Source organism: Ascidia mentula, chromosome 4 (assembly GCF_947561715.1).
Source record: "Ascidia mentula chromosome 4, kaAscMent1.1, whole genome shotgun sequence".
Lineage (NCBI taxonomy): Eukaryota > Metazoa > Chordata > Ascidiacea > Phlebobranchia > Ascidiidae > Ascidia > Ascidia mentula.
This window is the reverse complement of record NC_138569.1, coordinates 8,520,589-8,536,025: the sequence shown is the minus strand read 5'-3', so window position 1 is coordinate 8,536,025 and position 15,437 is coordinate 8,520,589. Positions and strand designations below refer to the sequence as shown.

The 15,437-nt window shown below is 39.0% G+C and overlaps 2 protein-coding genes across 3 annotated transcripts; one reads left to right on the top strand and one right to left on the bottom strand.

Annotated features, from left to right (window-relative positions):
• Nucleotides 1-153: 153 nt before the first annotated feature.
• Nucleotides 154-3,171, bottom strand: LOC145898515 (pro-cathepsin H-like). Its single transcript, XM_082987000.1, has 9 exons — nucleotides 2,979-3,171; nucleotides 2,751-2,894; nucleotides 2,214-2,386; nucleotides 1,916-2,064; nucleotides 1,736-1,817; nucleotides 1,552-1,620; nucleotides 1,099-1,205; nucleotides 897-1,025; nucleotides 154-483 (listed from the first exon to the last, which is right to left on the bottom strand). The coding sequence occupies exons 1-9, from the start codon at nucleotides 3,076-3,078 to the stop codon at nucleotides 411-413; spliced, it is 1,026 nt and encodes a 341-aa protein (XP_082843126.1). The 5' UTR covers nucleotides 3,079-3,171; the 3' UTR covers nucleotides 154-410.
• A 1,152-nt stretch (nucleotides 3,172-4,323) lies between these two features.
• On the top strand, nucleotides 4,324-15,410 carry LOC145899742 (myotubularin-related protein 10-A-like). Of its 2 annotated transcripts, XM_082988647.1 has the most exons (20): nucleotides 4,324-4,430; nucleotides 4,596-4,623; nucleotides 5,030-5,137; nucleotides 5,511-5,621; nucleotides 5,698-5,767; nucleotides 6,080-6,216; nucleotides 6,272-6,362; nucleotides 6,434-6,551; nucleotides 6,718-6,805; nucleotides 7,026-7,162; nucleotides 7,274-7,356; nucleotides 8,051-8,200; nucleotides 8,769-8,986; nucleotides 9,381-9,563; nucleotides 9,926-10,020; nucleotides 10,081-10,279; nucleotides 11,674-11,890; nucleotides 12,581-12,741; nucleotides 13,044-13,251; nucleotides 13,650-15,408. In XM_082988647.1, the coding sequence occupies exons 5-20, from the start codon at nucleotides 5,704-5,706 to the stop codon at nucleotides 13,946-13,948; spliced, it is 2,448 nt and encodes an 815-aa protein (XP_082844773.1). In that variant the 5' UTR covers nucleotides 4,324-4,430; nucleotides 4,596-4,623; nucleotides 5,030-5,137; nucleotides 5,511-5,621; nucleotides 5,698-5,703; the 3' UTR covers nucleotides 13,949-15,408. The 2 variants fall into 2 exon arrangements, with proteins under 2 accessions (XP_082844773.1, XP_082844772.1); XM_082988646.1 differs by having other exon boundaries at nucleotides 4,374-4,623; nucleotides 13,650-15,410.
• The last annotated feature ends 27 nt before the right edge of the window (nucleotides 15,411-15,437 follow it).

Genomic DNA, 15,437 nt, shown 5'->3' with positions numbered 1-15,437 from the left:
GACCGGATGATTGGTCTGATTTTTGTTGAAAGGGTTTGTGCAACTTCTGCAATCAATTGTAGGAAGAAATTGAAGATGCCTCTAGGGCGAAATATATATTCCTTTTTAGCCAACCAGCTTGATCCTGTTATTCAAGCAAGTGCTTAATGTCAATGTAACGAATGTTTATTTCATAAGAAATCAATGCATAATATCAGTGAAGGAAGATCTAATAATATATAAACTCAATTGCACTTTGCCACCAACAAAAAAATCCACTACATGATAAATGAAAAATGCCTTTCCGCTGTTAAAACAACAATTAACTACTGATAACACATACGAAGGATCGTGAAAGTGTAGTGCGAATCGGTGAAAGACGGTGAAGAAAATTGTAGGAATGTGACGGCGATTCTGATGTGTTTAGGTGTTTACATAATTATTGGATAAGAGGCACAAGTAGCAATTCCGCACATGTTCACCCCTCTTTCCATCATGAAATACCTGCAAAGAAAAGTCACTGTATTGGATGCGTTCACCATAGTACAACTGACCCATTGTGTTTCTTTTGTTTAGTGCAGTGAAACCGACCTGGTGCGGTTTACAGCATAAGCAAACAGCGCGAGCATGCGCTGTCCGTCATGAAATGCATTTTTGAAGCAAAAAGTATGCTCAAATGCTATAATGAAAAGGTTCATGCAGTCGCTGACTACAATAACAACACAGCCTGTAAAAGTAACTTTACAGTTGCTGAACTCGGAATACGTCACTCTATACTGAAACAAGGTATTGGAGTCACTTAGCACTATGTTTTTGTTCATCTGCAGTGGTGCAAAAGTACAGAATGTGTGAAATTAATACCACGAGGGTTAAAGTAGCATTGTAATATACGATTTCAGCTTAGCTTATTTACTCACCCATGCATGCCCCATTCGGGACCCCACGAATTCTTGATTATCCAATAGTCCTTTCCTGAGCTGTCTGTGCTGTAACCAACCACCAACACAGCGTGGTTTACTTGGTCGGGGCGGGTGCCGCAGGTTGGGCTAAAATTCATCAAGAAAAAGGTTGGATATATAATTCACGAATCATTCCCACAAAGGTAAAAAGTAACCATACTTGCTGTAAACCCCGGACTTGTAAGATTGGAAGTCGGAGGTCACTTGGAAGGCGATGCTCACTGGATTTTGGAAGGCCACTGCGTCGACAATGCGGTCTTCGGCACCCTGTTCAAGACAAGAAAAGGTTATAGGATCAGCTATTCCAGCAAGTCTGCAACGGCTGGGCAGCGAAGTCTGTAAACCTAATGATCTTGATGCGATAGCTGTGATCGCCAATTAAGGACCTGCGCATTGTGGCGATCCTGCCAATCGTGCCATTGCATGAAACAGTACTGCGTTATACGGATTTTATGGCAACGTCGTTATAAAATAGGGTGAATAAAGTAGGCAGATCAAAGAGGAATTATTTTTAAAACAGAAGGATTCCAGTATGTGTAAAACGTGAACTTATGGGCAAAACAAAGCCGGAACGCCAACAAAACTCGTGATTGAAATTGCACAAGAAACTTGCCTCTGTGATGTTGACGACGGATTGAACGAACGCCGCCGCCTTTGAGGCTTTAAATTGGCATTCACCATCCTGCACAAAAAAGTCATTGCAAGTTACCTAACACCGGACTGCTAAATTAAATAAAAACTACTTTTTATTGTGAGCATTTTTAATTGGAGAAAAAAAAATTTGGAAATTAACATACCACTCCTTTGTAAGGATATGCAGATTCGTTCATCAATCCGTGGTTGTAGCGGATGTATTCAAATGCGTGACTTGGTAGACCCCTGAAAATGTAAGAAGTCCCAATATTTAAGTTACATTCTTTAGAAAAACAGCTGATTACGAAAAGATGCCCGCCTACAAAAATAGTATTGTGGATTACCCTTCACAACCGTGATCATCAAAAGCCCCTGCGCAATCGACAAGTTGCTGTTCCGAAAGATCGTAAAGTGGGTGACCCTTCTTGTGAATTGCGGTGGCAGATTCCATGCAGCCAGTTGTGGAAAATGTCCAACAACTTCCGCATTTCAACTAGAATGAAGCAGAATCATTAATTTAATTAAGTTTAAATCACGTGGCGGTTTAATATAGATACATGACATTGACGCGTTAATGTTAAAGACACTTCTTGGCATTTGTCCCGGATTTTTTTTTAGTTATAGGTTGCAAATACGCTTTACCTGGTTTTTCACAGGTGTGACGTAGTTGCCTTCTTGCCTCCAGTCTTTGTTCGGAGGAACAGCTTGGTTCGACATCACGTGATTTCCTTTCGTGGCGCTGCAGTTTTGAGCTTCCATCAGATAAAGCGCACTGAATTCATCGAATGAGAGGTGGGAAAACTTATTGGTTTCCACTGCAATATTTAAATCCGGATTAGCATAAACACGACTATAACGATAATTTATATTAGAATTTTGGGGCTACAGAATGTTAGATTCAATAGAAAGTCTTGCAGCTTGAATGCTCACAAAACGCCATTAGAATACGTCTTCATGGATTGATAAACAATATGTTTGCGGCTTCTGACCGTGGCAACATGTTACCAACTTGCTAAACTGTCACAATACAAATCATTCTAACCGTCCGACAATTCTGCCTATTTATATCTCGGCTTATAGGCGTTCAAGAAGCTAGCGGAAGCTTCTTTACCACGCACGTCCAAAATCAATAAAAAAAAACAAATGTAGTTACTTGTGAATAAACGTTATTACTCTTACTTTTCCATGTCTTCGCTGGGTTGGAGTTGTGTGCTTCCATTGCTCTCATATTTTGGGTAAAGGCCGATATTGCTTTGTGTTCCTGAATTGTATCGGCGTAATATATACTTTGCTGATAGGACCATGTTTTGAAGGCTTTGATCTCTGTGTCATAAATGGTTGATATTCATTCATCTGTACATTAATACGGCTTCGAATAATATCTTCCAACCATATACAACAATATACCTTGTGGTGTGATTCCTTTGGTAAATACCAGTACTGGTTTATCAGCCAAACAAAACAACGCCCCAAGCAGCATAAATAGTGTCACAACGACAAACTTCATTTTTGAACTAATGCTTGACGATGTTATAATTCCTATGTAGAAAACTTTTAAAATACAGTAAAAACTGACTTCTAATGAAACCTTTTGTAGCAGTCCTAGCAAACAGCAGACTCTGATTTATGATCTGCTAATGCTGTCACCGTGAAATGCTGATCGAGCAGCAAATTGTTTAAGTTTTCTGTCGTCGCGTTTGATAACAAACGTCCAACCAAAGATTTACGTCTGCTTGTGTAAGTGCAAACAATAACTATACTGCGTTTATTGTCCAAAATTTTCTTGTAGAAATGATATCAATCTGCCAAAGTGTATAACTGTTCGCCCTGTTTTGATTACCGGACTGCATTTCCGTCTGCAACCGAATTTCCTAACAATACCAAACATAAGACTGAAAGCTTTAATAGCATCGTATGTCAACATGTGACAAAGCCGTAAAAGTTCTGTACCAGTCATGTGAGCGTCTGCAAACTAAAGCAACACATGATATTTGTTGAACACAATCCACCAACGTTTGCCAGGCTTCTCGTAATAGCACTGAGCTGTCACGGTCCTAGTAAGTACCTTCAGCTTGTCATCCAAGCTGTAAACCTGATTAACAAACATTGTATGTCCAACTTATTCCATAATCTGATTGGCGCTTTGGGGAAAAGCTCCCAAGCAGCTGCGCAAATGTCTCCAGCAATAGGAAATAAATGACTCAGCTTTATTTGGTTCCAGTACACTAATTTCTGTGCATCGTGCGGCACGGAACCTTTTTTATTTTAATTTACTTGTGGTTTTGCGCAAGCATTGCCAATTGTATTGGTTTTCGGTAAATTGTTGCAGTACACGTTCAAAACTCATCAGTGACTGCTGACATGACCGGAAATGATCTGCTTTTCGAGTTCCACGTCCAACCACTATGACGCTTATAAACTTGCAAAGAGAATTAAGAAATTTCAATCCTTTTTATATTTTTACAAAGCACATTTTAATTTGTGTGCCATTTTTTTGGCTTTAAAAAGTCAGGTTTCCGTATTTTAAAATAATTTTATTTTTTATTTATATTATTTGGGCTTGTGAATTTTATTTTATTTTTATTTTTCTGATGAACAAAATGTTTGTAAAAATTAAGCGGCCCATATGAATGTGTGTTTTCAGATAAAATTATTTTTAGATTTGCTTTGCAAATAAGTGCACTACTTGTTGTGCCATTCAACCATGACGATAGCTGCCTGCCTGCCGGACAATTAGTTTTTCGCAAATCTTGCTAAATGTGAACAAATATTCAGTTGTTTTGGAAACCGGAAGCCATTCTGCTATGCTCATTACAATTGCAGATTGTTGTTAGTAATTTTTGATCGAAACTGATTATAGTAAGTTGATATTCACTATGACATGAATAAAAGTTGAATGAAAATTGGATCTTCCACCAATGACATGGAACTACCTGTTGTTATTTTGGAATAAAGTCTACTTCTCGTTATTATTTGAAAATTAGAAACTTGTGGTTTTACTTTGTTTACCACTATGTCTCATAGATTTACATCCTATGTGGACCAAGCTGAGGTATGTCAAATCAGCTGGTAATTTATTAGTCATTGAAATAGGTCTATAGTATTTTTGGGGGGGCAAAATACAAATGCTTTGGTAACATCTGTGTAGAAGTATCAAAATTATAACAGCACTATTAGCAAAGGCTTTTCCAGGAATTTTTACAACACAGATTGACTAATTTCGATCATTACTATAAGTCTATAAAACACCAGATTGGAAAGTTTGTTAGAATTTTTTTCTACCATCATTAATTGCGTAGACGGTTATTATTTTTTTCTTATGTCAATGCATTAGCTCATTTTGAAAAATATAGCTTCTCAATAAAACCATTGCTATTATGTACAACGAAAAACAATAGTGTCCCTTATTTGTTAAAAATGTATTTTAACTATAAGGGATACCTTGATTAACTGTGCAGAAGGAAAAAAAGCTTTCAGAAGCATTCAATAAAGTCTATGAACGGCCGGATAATGATATCCAGTCACATCTACTACCTGGTGAACTTGCAATTGGACATGCCAAAAAGGTATGTACTGTGGAGCAATTTAACTACTGGTAAATAACTCACAACCAGTCTGCCAAGTATGGCAGCTGCATGCACAAGTTTTCCCTAGACTTTAGGGTGGTGCACGTGCTCACACGAAAATATTTGGTCTTGCACATTCGAGATCTTGTCGGGAACTGCCATATTCTGCAGGCTGGACTCACAATGCCTAAATTGAAATCATCTCTCCAATATTATGGCTTTTTTTGCACATATGAAATCATTAGTATTATGATATTATGTTGATTACACCTTTCACTTTAATGTAGTAAACAAATGTATACATGTACTCTAAATGCAGTTGCTAGTAGCCACTGTTTTTTTGAGGTTGTAACATTTTTTTTGCCTGCACAAGGTAATCAAGTGTAGAGCACATGATGATTCTACGAAGGGAACATCTGGTATTCTAATTTGCACCAACTACAGGGTTTGTTTCATCACACCAGAGAAACCCACATTTGACCTGGTAAGAAAAAGAGATAAAATCACATAATTTTTTATTTCGTTGCATTTTTCATCAACCTATCCCACTGTTGTTTTAGATTGAAATGAGTAATAAGTTGATTGGGGAAGAAGATATCACTCTTAACAACATTGATTCCATATTTGTTGGTGAGAATATACATATAGATAGACTTGCATTTGTATATTTTCGAACTGTGTCATTTGTCATATAACCAAACAGACTAATGGCTAAATAAAACAGAACCTTGTTCAACTTTTTTTGTTTAAATATGAACAGAATGCATTGACTTGTCAAAGCACACCAGATTCTGATTAACTAATGTATACAAACAATTGAATTGTGCTGATTGATATTTATATTATTACAGATAGTGTAGCAGTGCATTGTCTGGTCACCTTGCATTTAATTAACCTCAAGCCATTTTTAGTCAAATCTAGCAAAATGAGTTTTTTGTACAGAGTACCCTAATAAGCGAAAAAAGCTTGTCCCAAAATCACGTGTCAAAGAAGGAATACAAAGAATTGAGCTTCATTGCAAAGATTTCAGAGTTGTCGCGTTCAATTTCAAACTGACCATCAAAGGGGAAGAGATGATGGTAAATAACATTAGAGTCCTCTCAAAAGTAGAAAAACTTAAACTTATGTGGTTAGGTTATCAAAGCAATATTACATCATGCATATCCTACAACTGTATCTTTACTATTTGCCCTGGACCACAGCCACAACCATGACATTGAGAAAGGTAAACATATTTTAATGGACGTTTCTTTCTATAGTTGATCAAGGTAACAATTATTTGTTTTGCCCGAACAGTGTGTCCTATACCTCTTTACCGAAGCCTTCCTGACTGGCGAAATTTGTTGAAAAGTTTTGACCTTGAAGAATCTTGGCAGGTGTCCGTAATCAACCAACAGTACAGCTTCTCCAACATGTATGCATTGATTTTTGAGTTTTGGTCCACAACTGACAACCACTTATAGCTTTGCTCTGCTTATGTAATTTGTCACACATCAACAATGGTAGATTTGTTATGTCTACTGAAATAATTTGTTACCAAATATGTAGATTTGCAGAATGTAAATTCTAGTGTTGTTTAGGATGGGAGCTTACTTCATCATCCCACTTTCACTCAATGGGGAACAACTTAAAGAGGCGGTCAATCAATTTACAAATGACCGTCTTCCTGTAAGTAAACGATTTGTTAGAAGATGTAATGAATTATTTTTGTGTGGACAAATTTGTTGATTCAAGGTATGTTTCTGACGGTCACATAATATGTGTTTTTTGATATCTTGTTCCAATGGTTTTCAGAATGTCGATGTGCTTTGCAGAGTTTGTCGTTGCGTCGATACTGAAAGAACAAAATAACTATAATATTTTAAAGTTACTGTCATGTTATTTTAAGATATGGAGTTGGACATCAAGGTCAGGTTGTCACTTAATTCGTTCACCAGATATTCGATCAGAGGTGGACATGGTTAAGTGGGAAAAGACATTTCGTGATGCCATCCAGAACACTGATCCAAAAAGACGTACTTTCAAGTGAGTCAGTTTTAATTCAGATATGCACCACTATGAGGAATAAATTAAAACACTTTTATCCCTTGCATTTTTTCCCTTTAGCTAATTCAAAATTAAATTATATAATTGCAGGATAATAGATATTAGCAAGAGCTGTCCAAACTGTTCACAAATTCAACAAAGCTTTCTGAAGTTGAAGTCGATGTGTATGCCAGGTGAATATGCAAATCATTAAAATATACTTTAAAATATAATTTCTGACAGTGTTTTTATTTTGAAAAATCGTTGAACAAAGGAAGGACATACTATGCAGTTGCAACTAGATTAAAAAACCACTATACATTTTTGACCGTTGTTGACAAAAAGATTCATTAAATATCTCATGCAGACACAATTTAGCCTAGCAAAACCTTTTACAAATTGGTCCTATTGAAGGTTTCCTCATTTCCGGGTCTTTATTGGTGGAATGCCTTTTAGTCGTAAGACTCTCTTGCAAGCTTCTTTAATTGAGTCACTTCACTCAAGTGGGGATTCCGCTTGTTTTAGAAGCCTCCGTGCTTACCTTTTGTGACTCAACATTTTCTCCACTTCAATTTGGCTGCTTAGTCTGTGCTAAAACATTTTCACTGTACTTCCATAAGAGCATTGTCACCAACACCACACCACTAGGCTATTTTCCCATGTTGTTTAGGTATGTTAATTTGCATAGCCTTCCACGTTGTAAAATATTTGTGTAAAACAATGAATTAGTCATTTTGTGTCTGTGTTGCTCATTTTTACAAAAGGAAGACGGACGTCAGAAATTTAAATTTTGATTTTCGTGCTTTAACACCGTTAACGGGCCAATTCGAAACAATGGACATCACATTTATTGCGATAACGACCGCCAAAATGCACACTCTAATATAGGAAGCGAGGAGGATTTTTGGGAAACCGATCGTCATTGGTTTTCCCTGGCCAACACATCGAAGTGGTTTCACCACATTGGGACTATGTTGTCAGTAGCGGTTGAAGCGACCGAATGGATCATTAACAAAGATCACCACGTCATCGTAAGAGGTGCGTGTAACGTGTTGTTCACGATTTGTTTTACAGCAGCGTGCACTGACTACTTTTTAGTATGACGTCACCTGTCTTGTCCTCGTAAGAGGCAAGTCACCAACGCGATTATTTACATTGTCTGGTACAAATAATGGTTGTTTTCGACAATTTAAAACCCGTTTTAATGGATTTCAAAGAAAATTTAGAAGAACATTTTAAAAATTAGTAATATGTGTATTTTCATCACATTTGTGTCCGGGCTGTGTGGTGTTTTTTGTCTCCGTATGCACAGGGAAATAGTATAAATGCATCCGCCTTATTTGACGCAGTGCAACCCATAACACTTTCATAGCTATCACTATAGTTTGAATACTGGCCCTGTTGTTTAGACAACAAACCCACGCATAATGAGTTGGCATTGTTTTACATTTTAATTGAATGACATCAACGTTGTTCCCCGCTGTTAAATCTGTATCTAGGTAGCAAAAACGTATCGATATTCATAAAATGGAACGTATTTAACGGTGCTATTGACGGCATATTCTTTTTAGTAAGCAATTTACTTATTGAACACTTCAACCCGCAGAAGCGTCAGGTACCGAAATCACGCCTCTTCTGACTTGCCTCGTGCAAATCCTGCTGGACAAATCATTCCGCACTCTTCATGGTTTCCAATCGCTCGTCCAGCGTGAGTGGGTAGTGGGGGGACACCCCTTTGTCGATACCTTGGGCCACTTGGTCCAACCCACCAAGCATGGAACCAACAGCGTCCTCAACAGTGAAAGCGAAGCCGCACAGAACGTGGTAAGCTGGCGGTGATTTGCAAACTGCGCGAGGCGAAGCGAAAGTGAAGGGGACAGGTTGTAAATCTGTTTGTCATCTGATCAACTAAAAACTCTAAATTGCGTTCCTACGTAGCAGGTTTTGGCTTGGGGTGTAGATCCAAGACTTGGTTTTAATTTCGCGGATCGTATGTAATGCATTACTTTCCCACCCACTTCGTGTTGAATGCTTTTGTTTTATACAGAGTCGACAGTTTTTTTTATCGCTTCTAGCGAAAACCTTGGCAATTACCTGTTAAAGTCAAAACAATGTGTGTTGCAGCAAGATCTCATATGTGTTGTCATTTGTATATGTATTAGAACTTTCATGTAGTTGTACAAATATTGGAACCTTTTACGTTTGCTTTCCATTGCAGTCGCCTGTTTTCCTGCTTTTCCTTGACTGCGTGCACCAGCTTATGCGCCAGTATCCTAGTTCGTTTGAGATGAACTCCACATTCCTCACTGTGTTATACGACGGTACGCGAAACTCGGCCTTCGACACTTTCTTCTTTAACAACGAGAGACAACGCAGGAGAACCATTGAAGCATCCACTGATGTGAGTATTTCGTGTTTGTAAATTATTCGGATTAAAGTTGCATTGATTGTCGCTTAGTCTTGTGTTGGTGTTGGCCGACGTTTCTAGATAAAACAAGTCTGAATCCGCTTTAATACACAAATGTGCATATATCATTACTCTTGATAATTTTAAATGTGTTGGTATTTGCATCGCATTATGCAAAAAAATATGTACTGTGTATTTTGGCTGTTTGCCGAAAACTGTGGTATTTATCGGGTGGTGTTTGAAACTTTGCGACACCTTTAAATGTTTGCAGTTTTTTGCAACTGCATCGTTTTTTGCTCAGTCGCCCAGTGCCATACTTCCTGTTTCTGCCGCAACAAACGCTTGTTTATTTTTAGCCGTCGCGAGAAGAACCCAAGACGCTTCCCATCTGGGCTTGGACAGTTCAATACAGCGAGAGTGAAATGCGGCTTTTCAACAACCCCTTATACCAGTAAGCATTGCAGTGAACACAGAAATGCGGACTCTTAAAACTGGGTTGTTTTTCTTTAAGGCTGCAACAACTGTTCATTCCCCAAGAGCATGTCACCGACATGACGTCACCGATACGTCACGGACTCGTGACATCGCTCGACGCGATTGGCGAGGATTCGGCGACAGAGCGTCCAATCAAAGAAACGTCTTTTTCAAATAGCAGTCCATCGCCGCGTCCGCGTTTTAGCGATGGAAGCGATGAGGGAGACAAGGCGCAGGTAAATGTTGCCAATAAACTAACATGTAGATGTTGCCGAAACCTAAATTCTCGAAGTTCGCTTGAGGTTCGTTGTAACTTGCTGGTGTGTTTGTGAAATTACTTTAAGCTGACGGCGAACGTCACTTACTTGCATTGTACACATAAACACTATCGCGTTCCAAGCTTAAAAAGGCTCCCAGCATGATGATAGAGCAAGGTGGTGCTCGACGCACGTTTTCATTGTCCTTGTGCATGAATTCTATGTACGTTCAACGCATACTTTCCTTCCTTCCTGGGCGTCTTGTTCACTGTTTTCAACTGGAAGTCGAGTCTTCAGGAAGTTTCCCTTCTTGGTTTTGCCCTCATTGTGTCCATGGAAGAATTGATGCTTTTGCAAATAATGAAAAAACGTTTCATAGTCAGAACCAAGTTTCACTGCGTGCCTTAATATTTAGTCCGGTCCCCACTTCCAAAACTAGATTATTCTTCACTTGGCGCATGTTTCAAGACTTTTTTATTCTTGGATCTCACAGAATTATGCAGCAGACTACAAACGTTCCGGGCATTTGTTGAAATTTGTTCGTGTATGCCAATCTATGCGTTTGTGTGTTGTTGCAAATTTTGTGGATTGGCAGGTTTGCTGACATGTGGGAACTGGTTTTGTGCAATGCACCGCTCCACCTTATATTGACATTTACTTATTAACTACAGTTGTATTATCAAACCTTCCATTGCTGCTGTGGCAGTTGTCGGTTGTAGTTGAAACTCTGCCTTGTTGCAAAAAAGGTCTGGTTTGTTTATACATAATAGCCTGTCCCGAAATGTGAACTGTATACGTTAGGCTGGATCTCACAACCACGAGTGTAGTGTACGGCATTAGATGCATGCGTTGCCCCAACGCGATATGTATGGGAACTCTTTGACAACATGTAAATAAACACTGAAAAATGCCAGGCAATATCTCGTTGTCCAATCACTCTGTTTGTCCTGTTTGAAACCGTGTTTAGGGTCGTGTTGTGCTTACGCTGCAAAATTTCCTGTCCCAGTACAAATAGGTTAGAAATTATTCTGTCCTTGATTCACGCTCACTTGTTTGTTTTGGATTTTGTTGCGTGGTTTCTCTGTTTTTTGTAGTGAGATTTTTCTGTGCCGTTTCGTTTTCACAACCTTGTGAAATATTCTTAACATCTTTATGAAATGCAGTTATTTATTGCGTTTGTTGCAACATGCTGCTTAATTTTGTTAAGTTAACTGATTTTCCTAATCCAGAAAACATCTTGAAGTATGAAAAGTTACTTTAGAATCCAAAATAAAACGGATGCCGATTTATCCGAATTGTCAAAATACTTGGGAACCGAATATATCGTGATTCGAAATTACAGTTTACCGATTTCCATGTGTGTTTATTCCTAGGTTTACTACAACAGCAGAACGGGTGTAATGGTGATCGGAAACGAGACCCCGGACAACGACAGCAAGAAGAAGAGAAAGTTTTCGATGCGAATCAAAAGGCCGAAGGGCGCCCCCGCTGGCGGAATCGTGGAAGAGATTTCGGATCAGGTTTCCACGGATTTTTACCACACGAGGACTCTGTCCACATCAAAGAAGCCGAAAATGTTGTCCGAAACAGGTGTGTTGATATGTGCAAAAAAAGCCATACTATTGGCGAGCTGCAGACAGGGTGTGTACACGCACTGTTTCGACCTGTAAGTGCAGTGCAGCTGTTGAAGTGGCATTGTCCTAGCTTCTACACTAGCAGGTACCGTTCAGGTGTGTTGACGTTTGGGAATTTCTTTGTCCACTGTTGTGATTTATAAGTTTATCTGGTCATGATTATACATATAGCTCTGTTGCATTTTTAGTAAAAGCATTTCTGTACGTTGACACCGGTGATTACGTGAACCAGGGGGAATGTAAAAACCTGTGTTTCACACACTTTGCACACAAAGTCTTCATTACCCAAGCTTTGTCATGTAGTTTTGATGTAATATTTCAGATGATACTCTCCTCTGTCATATATAGTTGTGCCAAAGTACTGAAAGTGCGTATCTTACTTATACACACTGGTATTTGCATTGAAGATATTTAAAACATCTGTATTGTGCTTCTATTATGCACCTGTTTTTAAATTCATTATTTTTAAAACAACTTATAGAGAAAGTTGTATCGCTTTCTTGTTACTTGACTGCTCCTTTCTAATGACTCATGAAGCATTAATTTGGACAGACTGTTTTAAAAACTTTTATAACACGAGATTTCGCGTGGTACTTACTGCTCGCCTCACCAGCTGTGATTTTAAAACTATGAAAATCGATTTTAGATGAAAGACTGCGTCCACAATGTGGTGTCGCTAACATCAAATTCTGGTCCTCATGCTACCTACGCTGGATCACGTGGTCCCAATCTTTCGGAGGAGGTCCGGCCGCTCAACTGGAGCAAGAATCAGTGTTGTACGATGAAGTTTACCAACTACATTGCAAGGTACACAAGAGCAAGGTTGTTAATGGAGTAGCAGCCATACATATCCCATCCATTAGTGGAAGTAACAGTGTTTTTTAAATTGATGAAACGATGGTGGCCCAAGAATTTCAAGAAAAATCAAATTTGAGTTTTGTCATTTACTCGCATGGCAAAGGTTTGAAGTTTTAAATGGTTGGGGCTGCTGGTTAAGACTTGTAAAATGTAAAATATTTATGAACATAATACAGTGCATACACACATGTTTGCCTTCCGATGTTTTTCCCAAACACCGCAACATACAAATCCTCGTTGTTACCTTCCAGTTGATCAAACTTGACGCCGAGTTGGACTCGTCAAAAAGCAACGGCTCCGTGGTCTCCAGTGACGACAGTGGAATGTATTTCTGCCATACTCCCTCTCCCACCGGCAAAAACGAACGTCACATGAGACACTGTGTGGACACCCCGAGTCTTATATCAAGTTATTTTCCATACTCACCGGTTCGGGCCCCTGGAAGCAGAAGTGTGTTGGGTACGGCTTTTATTATAATATTGTATAAAATATAGCTCTTATTTATTCTAACTTTTTAGCTGTTTTGGTTCATTTTGTGCAGAGGGTATAAAAGCTTGGGTCGGCGCTGAAATTTTTAATTAACTTGGGTACTAATAAGTTGTATTTGTCATTGCACAAAAACAAAGTTTAAACATATCTTTGGGTGCGTTATTGCCAAATTTTACCGAGTAACTAAAACGTTGAAAGTTGGTTACTTTGATAACGCTGAGATGGTGTCCGTGCTGCTTATTTCTGTTTTACTTTTAAGCCATATCAAAATGTTGGAAAAATGCACTCATGCAACCTATTTCACTAAGCGCTACCATCCTGTCAACTGCAATACGCTCACTAAAACCCTATTCAATATATTGCAACAGGAAGCCCGATCGCAAACTTTCTTCGTGGTGGTTCCATCTTTAACTTCTCGGGGAAAAACACGCGCTCGAGCAAACACAACAGATCCACCTCGGACCTCTCCATAGCGACACCTAACTTTGATGAGAACTCGAGCGGCGCCACCGCTGGGGGCGCTACATCGTCCACTTCGTCTAATAGCCTTGACGCGACTGCCGAGGAAGAACCGACAACAAAGGATACGCAGGCCAAGAAGGGCCACCACCCTAAAAAGGCGTTGATGCCACCCAAGGAACGAATTACGTATATTTCGTCCGTATGAACGAAATTGCATACGGGATTGCCCAAATGGTACTTTTTGTTTGGCGGGGTAATGTTGAGAGTCCTCCCGTATAAGGTAGTTAACACATTACAAGGAGTGTTGGTTTTAGGAAAAACAGTGATATGTCCCCCTGTTTAGGATTAGACAAAAGTGTCCGTGTAGTCATTGTGTGTAAATTGTTAAGCACAGCATTTTTAATTGTACCATGACACTGACATGCCACATTTTTACGTACTTGCAAGCTATTGTAGTTCAGACTTGCGCAATTGGAAAATATAGGTGGCGTAGCCTGCGGCTGCTTCGACTCGAACTAAAGTAGCTCGGGCCCGCAATACTTTTACTTGCTGACCATTTTACGTGTCACAGTTGTGCGATCTGACGGCGTAATGCAATGTTACACCTCGTCGAAGCGTATCGCGTATCCGTCTTTGTTGCCTTAATAATGTGTTTAGAAACCTTCTTAATCACTTTTTGACACACTTTACTAATATTGTTTGTTGTGCAACAAACTGTTAACACCAAAAGTTGCACAACTGATGGCACCTATATTCTGTCCCAATCATTAACACACGATTGGGTTGCAATAATTGTCACCGTGAAAAGAGGGGGGTTCCTTATCTTTGACTGTGTTCCTTATTAAAAAAAAGCTGATTGGGAAGATTTCCCTTTGAGATAATCATCGCTTTGGCTTTCCCCTTCACCCTGATTCGCGCAAACACTACCGCGGTTAACGTCGGTCGTTGTGTGGATAAGTGTATATGCAAGATACGTGTTTGATGCACTTGATAAGCTCTCAAAAGCTGGCCTTAAAAGACTGATCCATTTTTTTGTTAATTACGGTGTATGTCATTGTGAGTGCGCACGTGCGTTCCTGTATATGTTTGTTCCAATTAAGCGCAATCCATACTGGTTTTCTCTTTGCGTTCTGTGTTTATACAGAAGGACAGCATTGTTTTGATTGGGTCATTTTTTACTCTTGCGTGATGACATTATCGAAAAACCTAATTGCGCGTAATGCTCAATTTAATATCAACTGGTTTTGTGCGTGGGGTTGTTGAAAATTGCCCTAACCAGCTATCGCGATGTGGACAATGAATTGCGTATTATTTTTTAATCATACTATACTAACAAAACTTTCATTAAATTTTGAAGGTAATGCCATTCAATAAACCTGCCCTGTTACATTAATATTATTGAATGGCAACTGTAGTCATGCAGTGCTGGACCGTTTTGACCACGCTCCGTTTTTCCCGTTCCGAGGTTTGATTTGCGCCGGTACAATCTTTGTTAGTTTATTGTGACGTCACAATCGCATGATGCGAATTATTGGTTGAATTTTTTGGCTTCTCCAATGTTTGCCTTATGTTGCATTTGTTTCTGGACCCCGAAATCGTTCTTTATCATAGATGGCAATCCTATAATAAACGTTCAATTATTTGCTTTAAACGAGCTGTTATGTTTTTTATAGCACGCATTGATATACAAATCA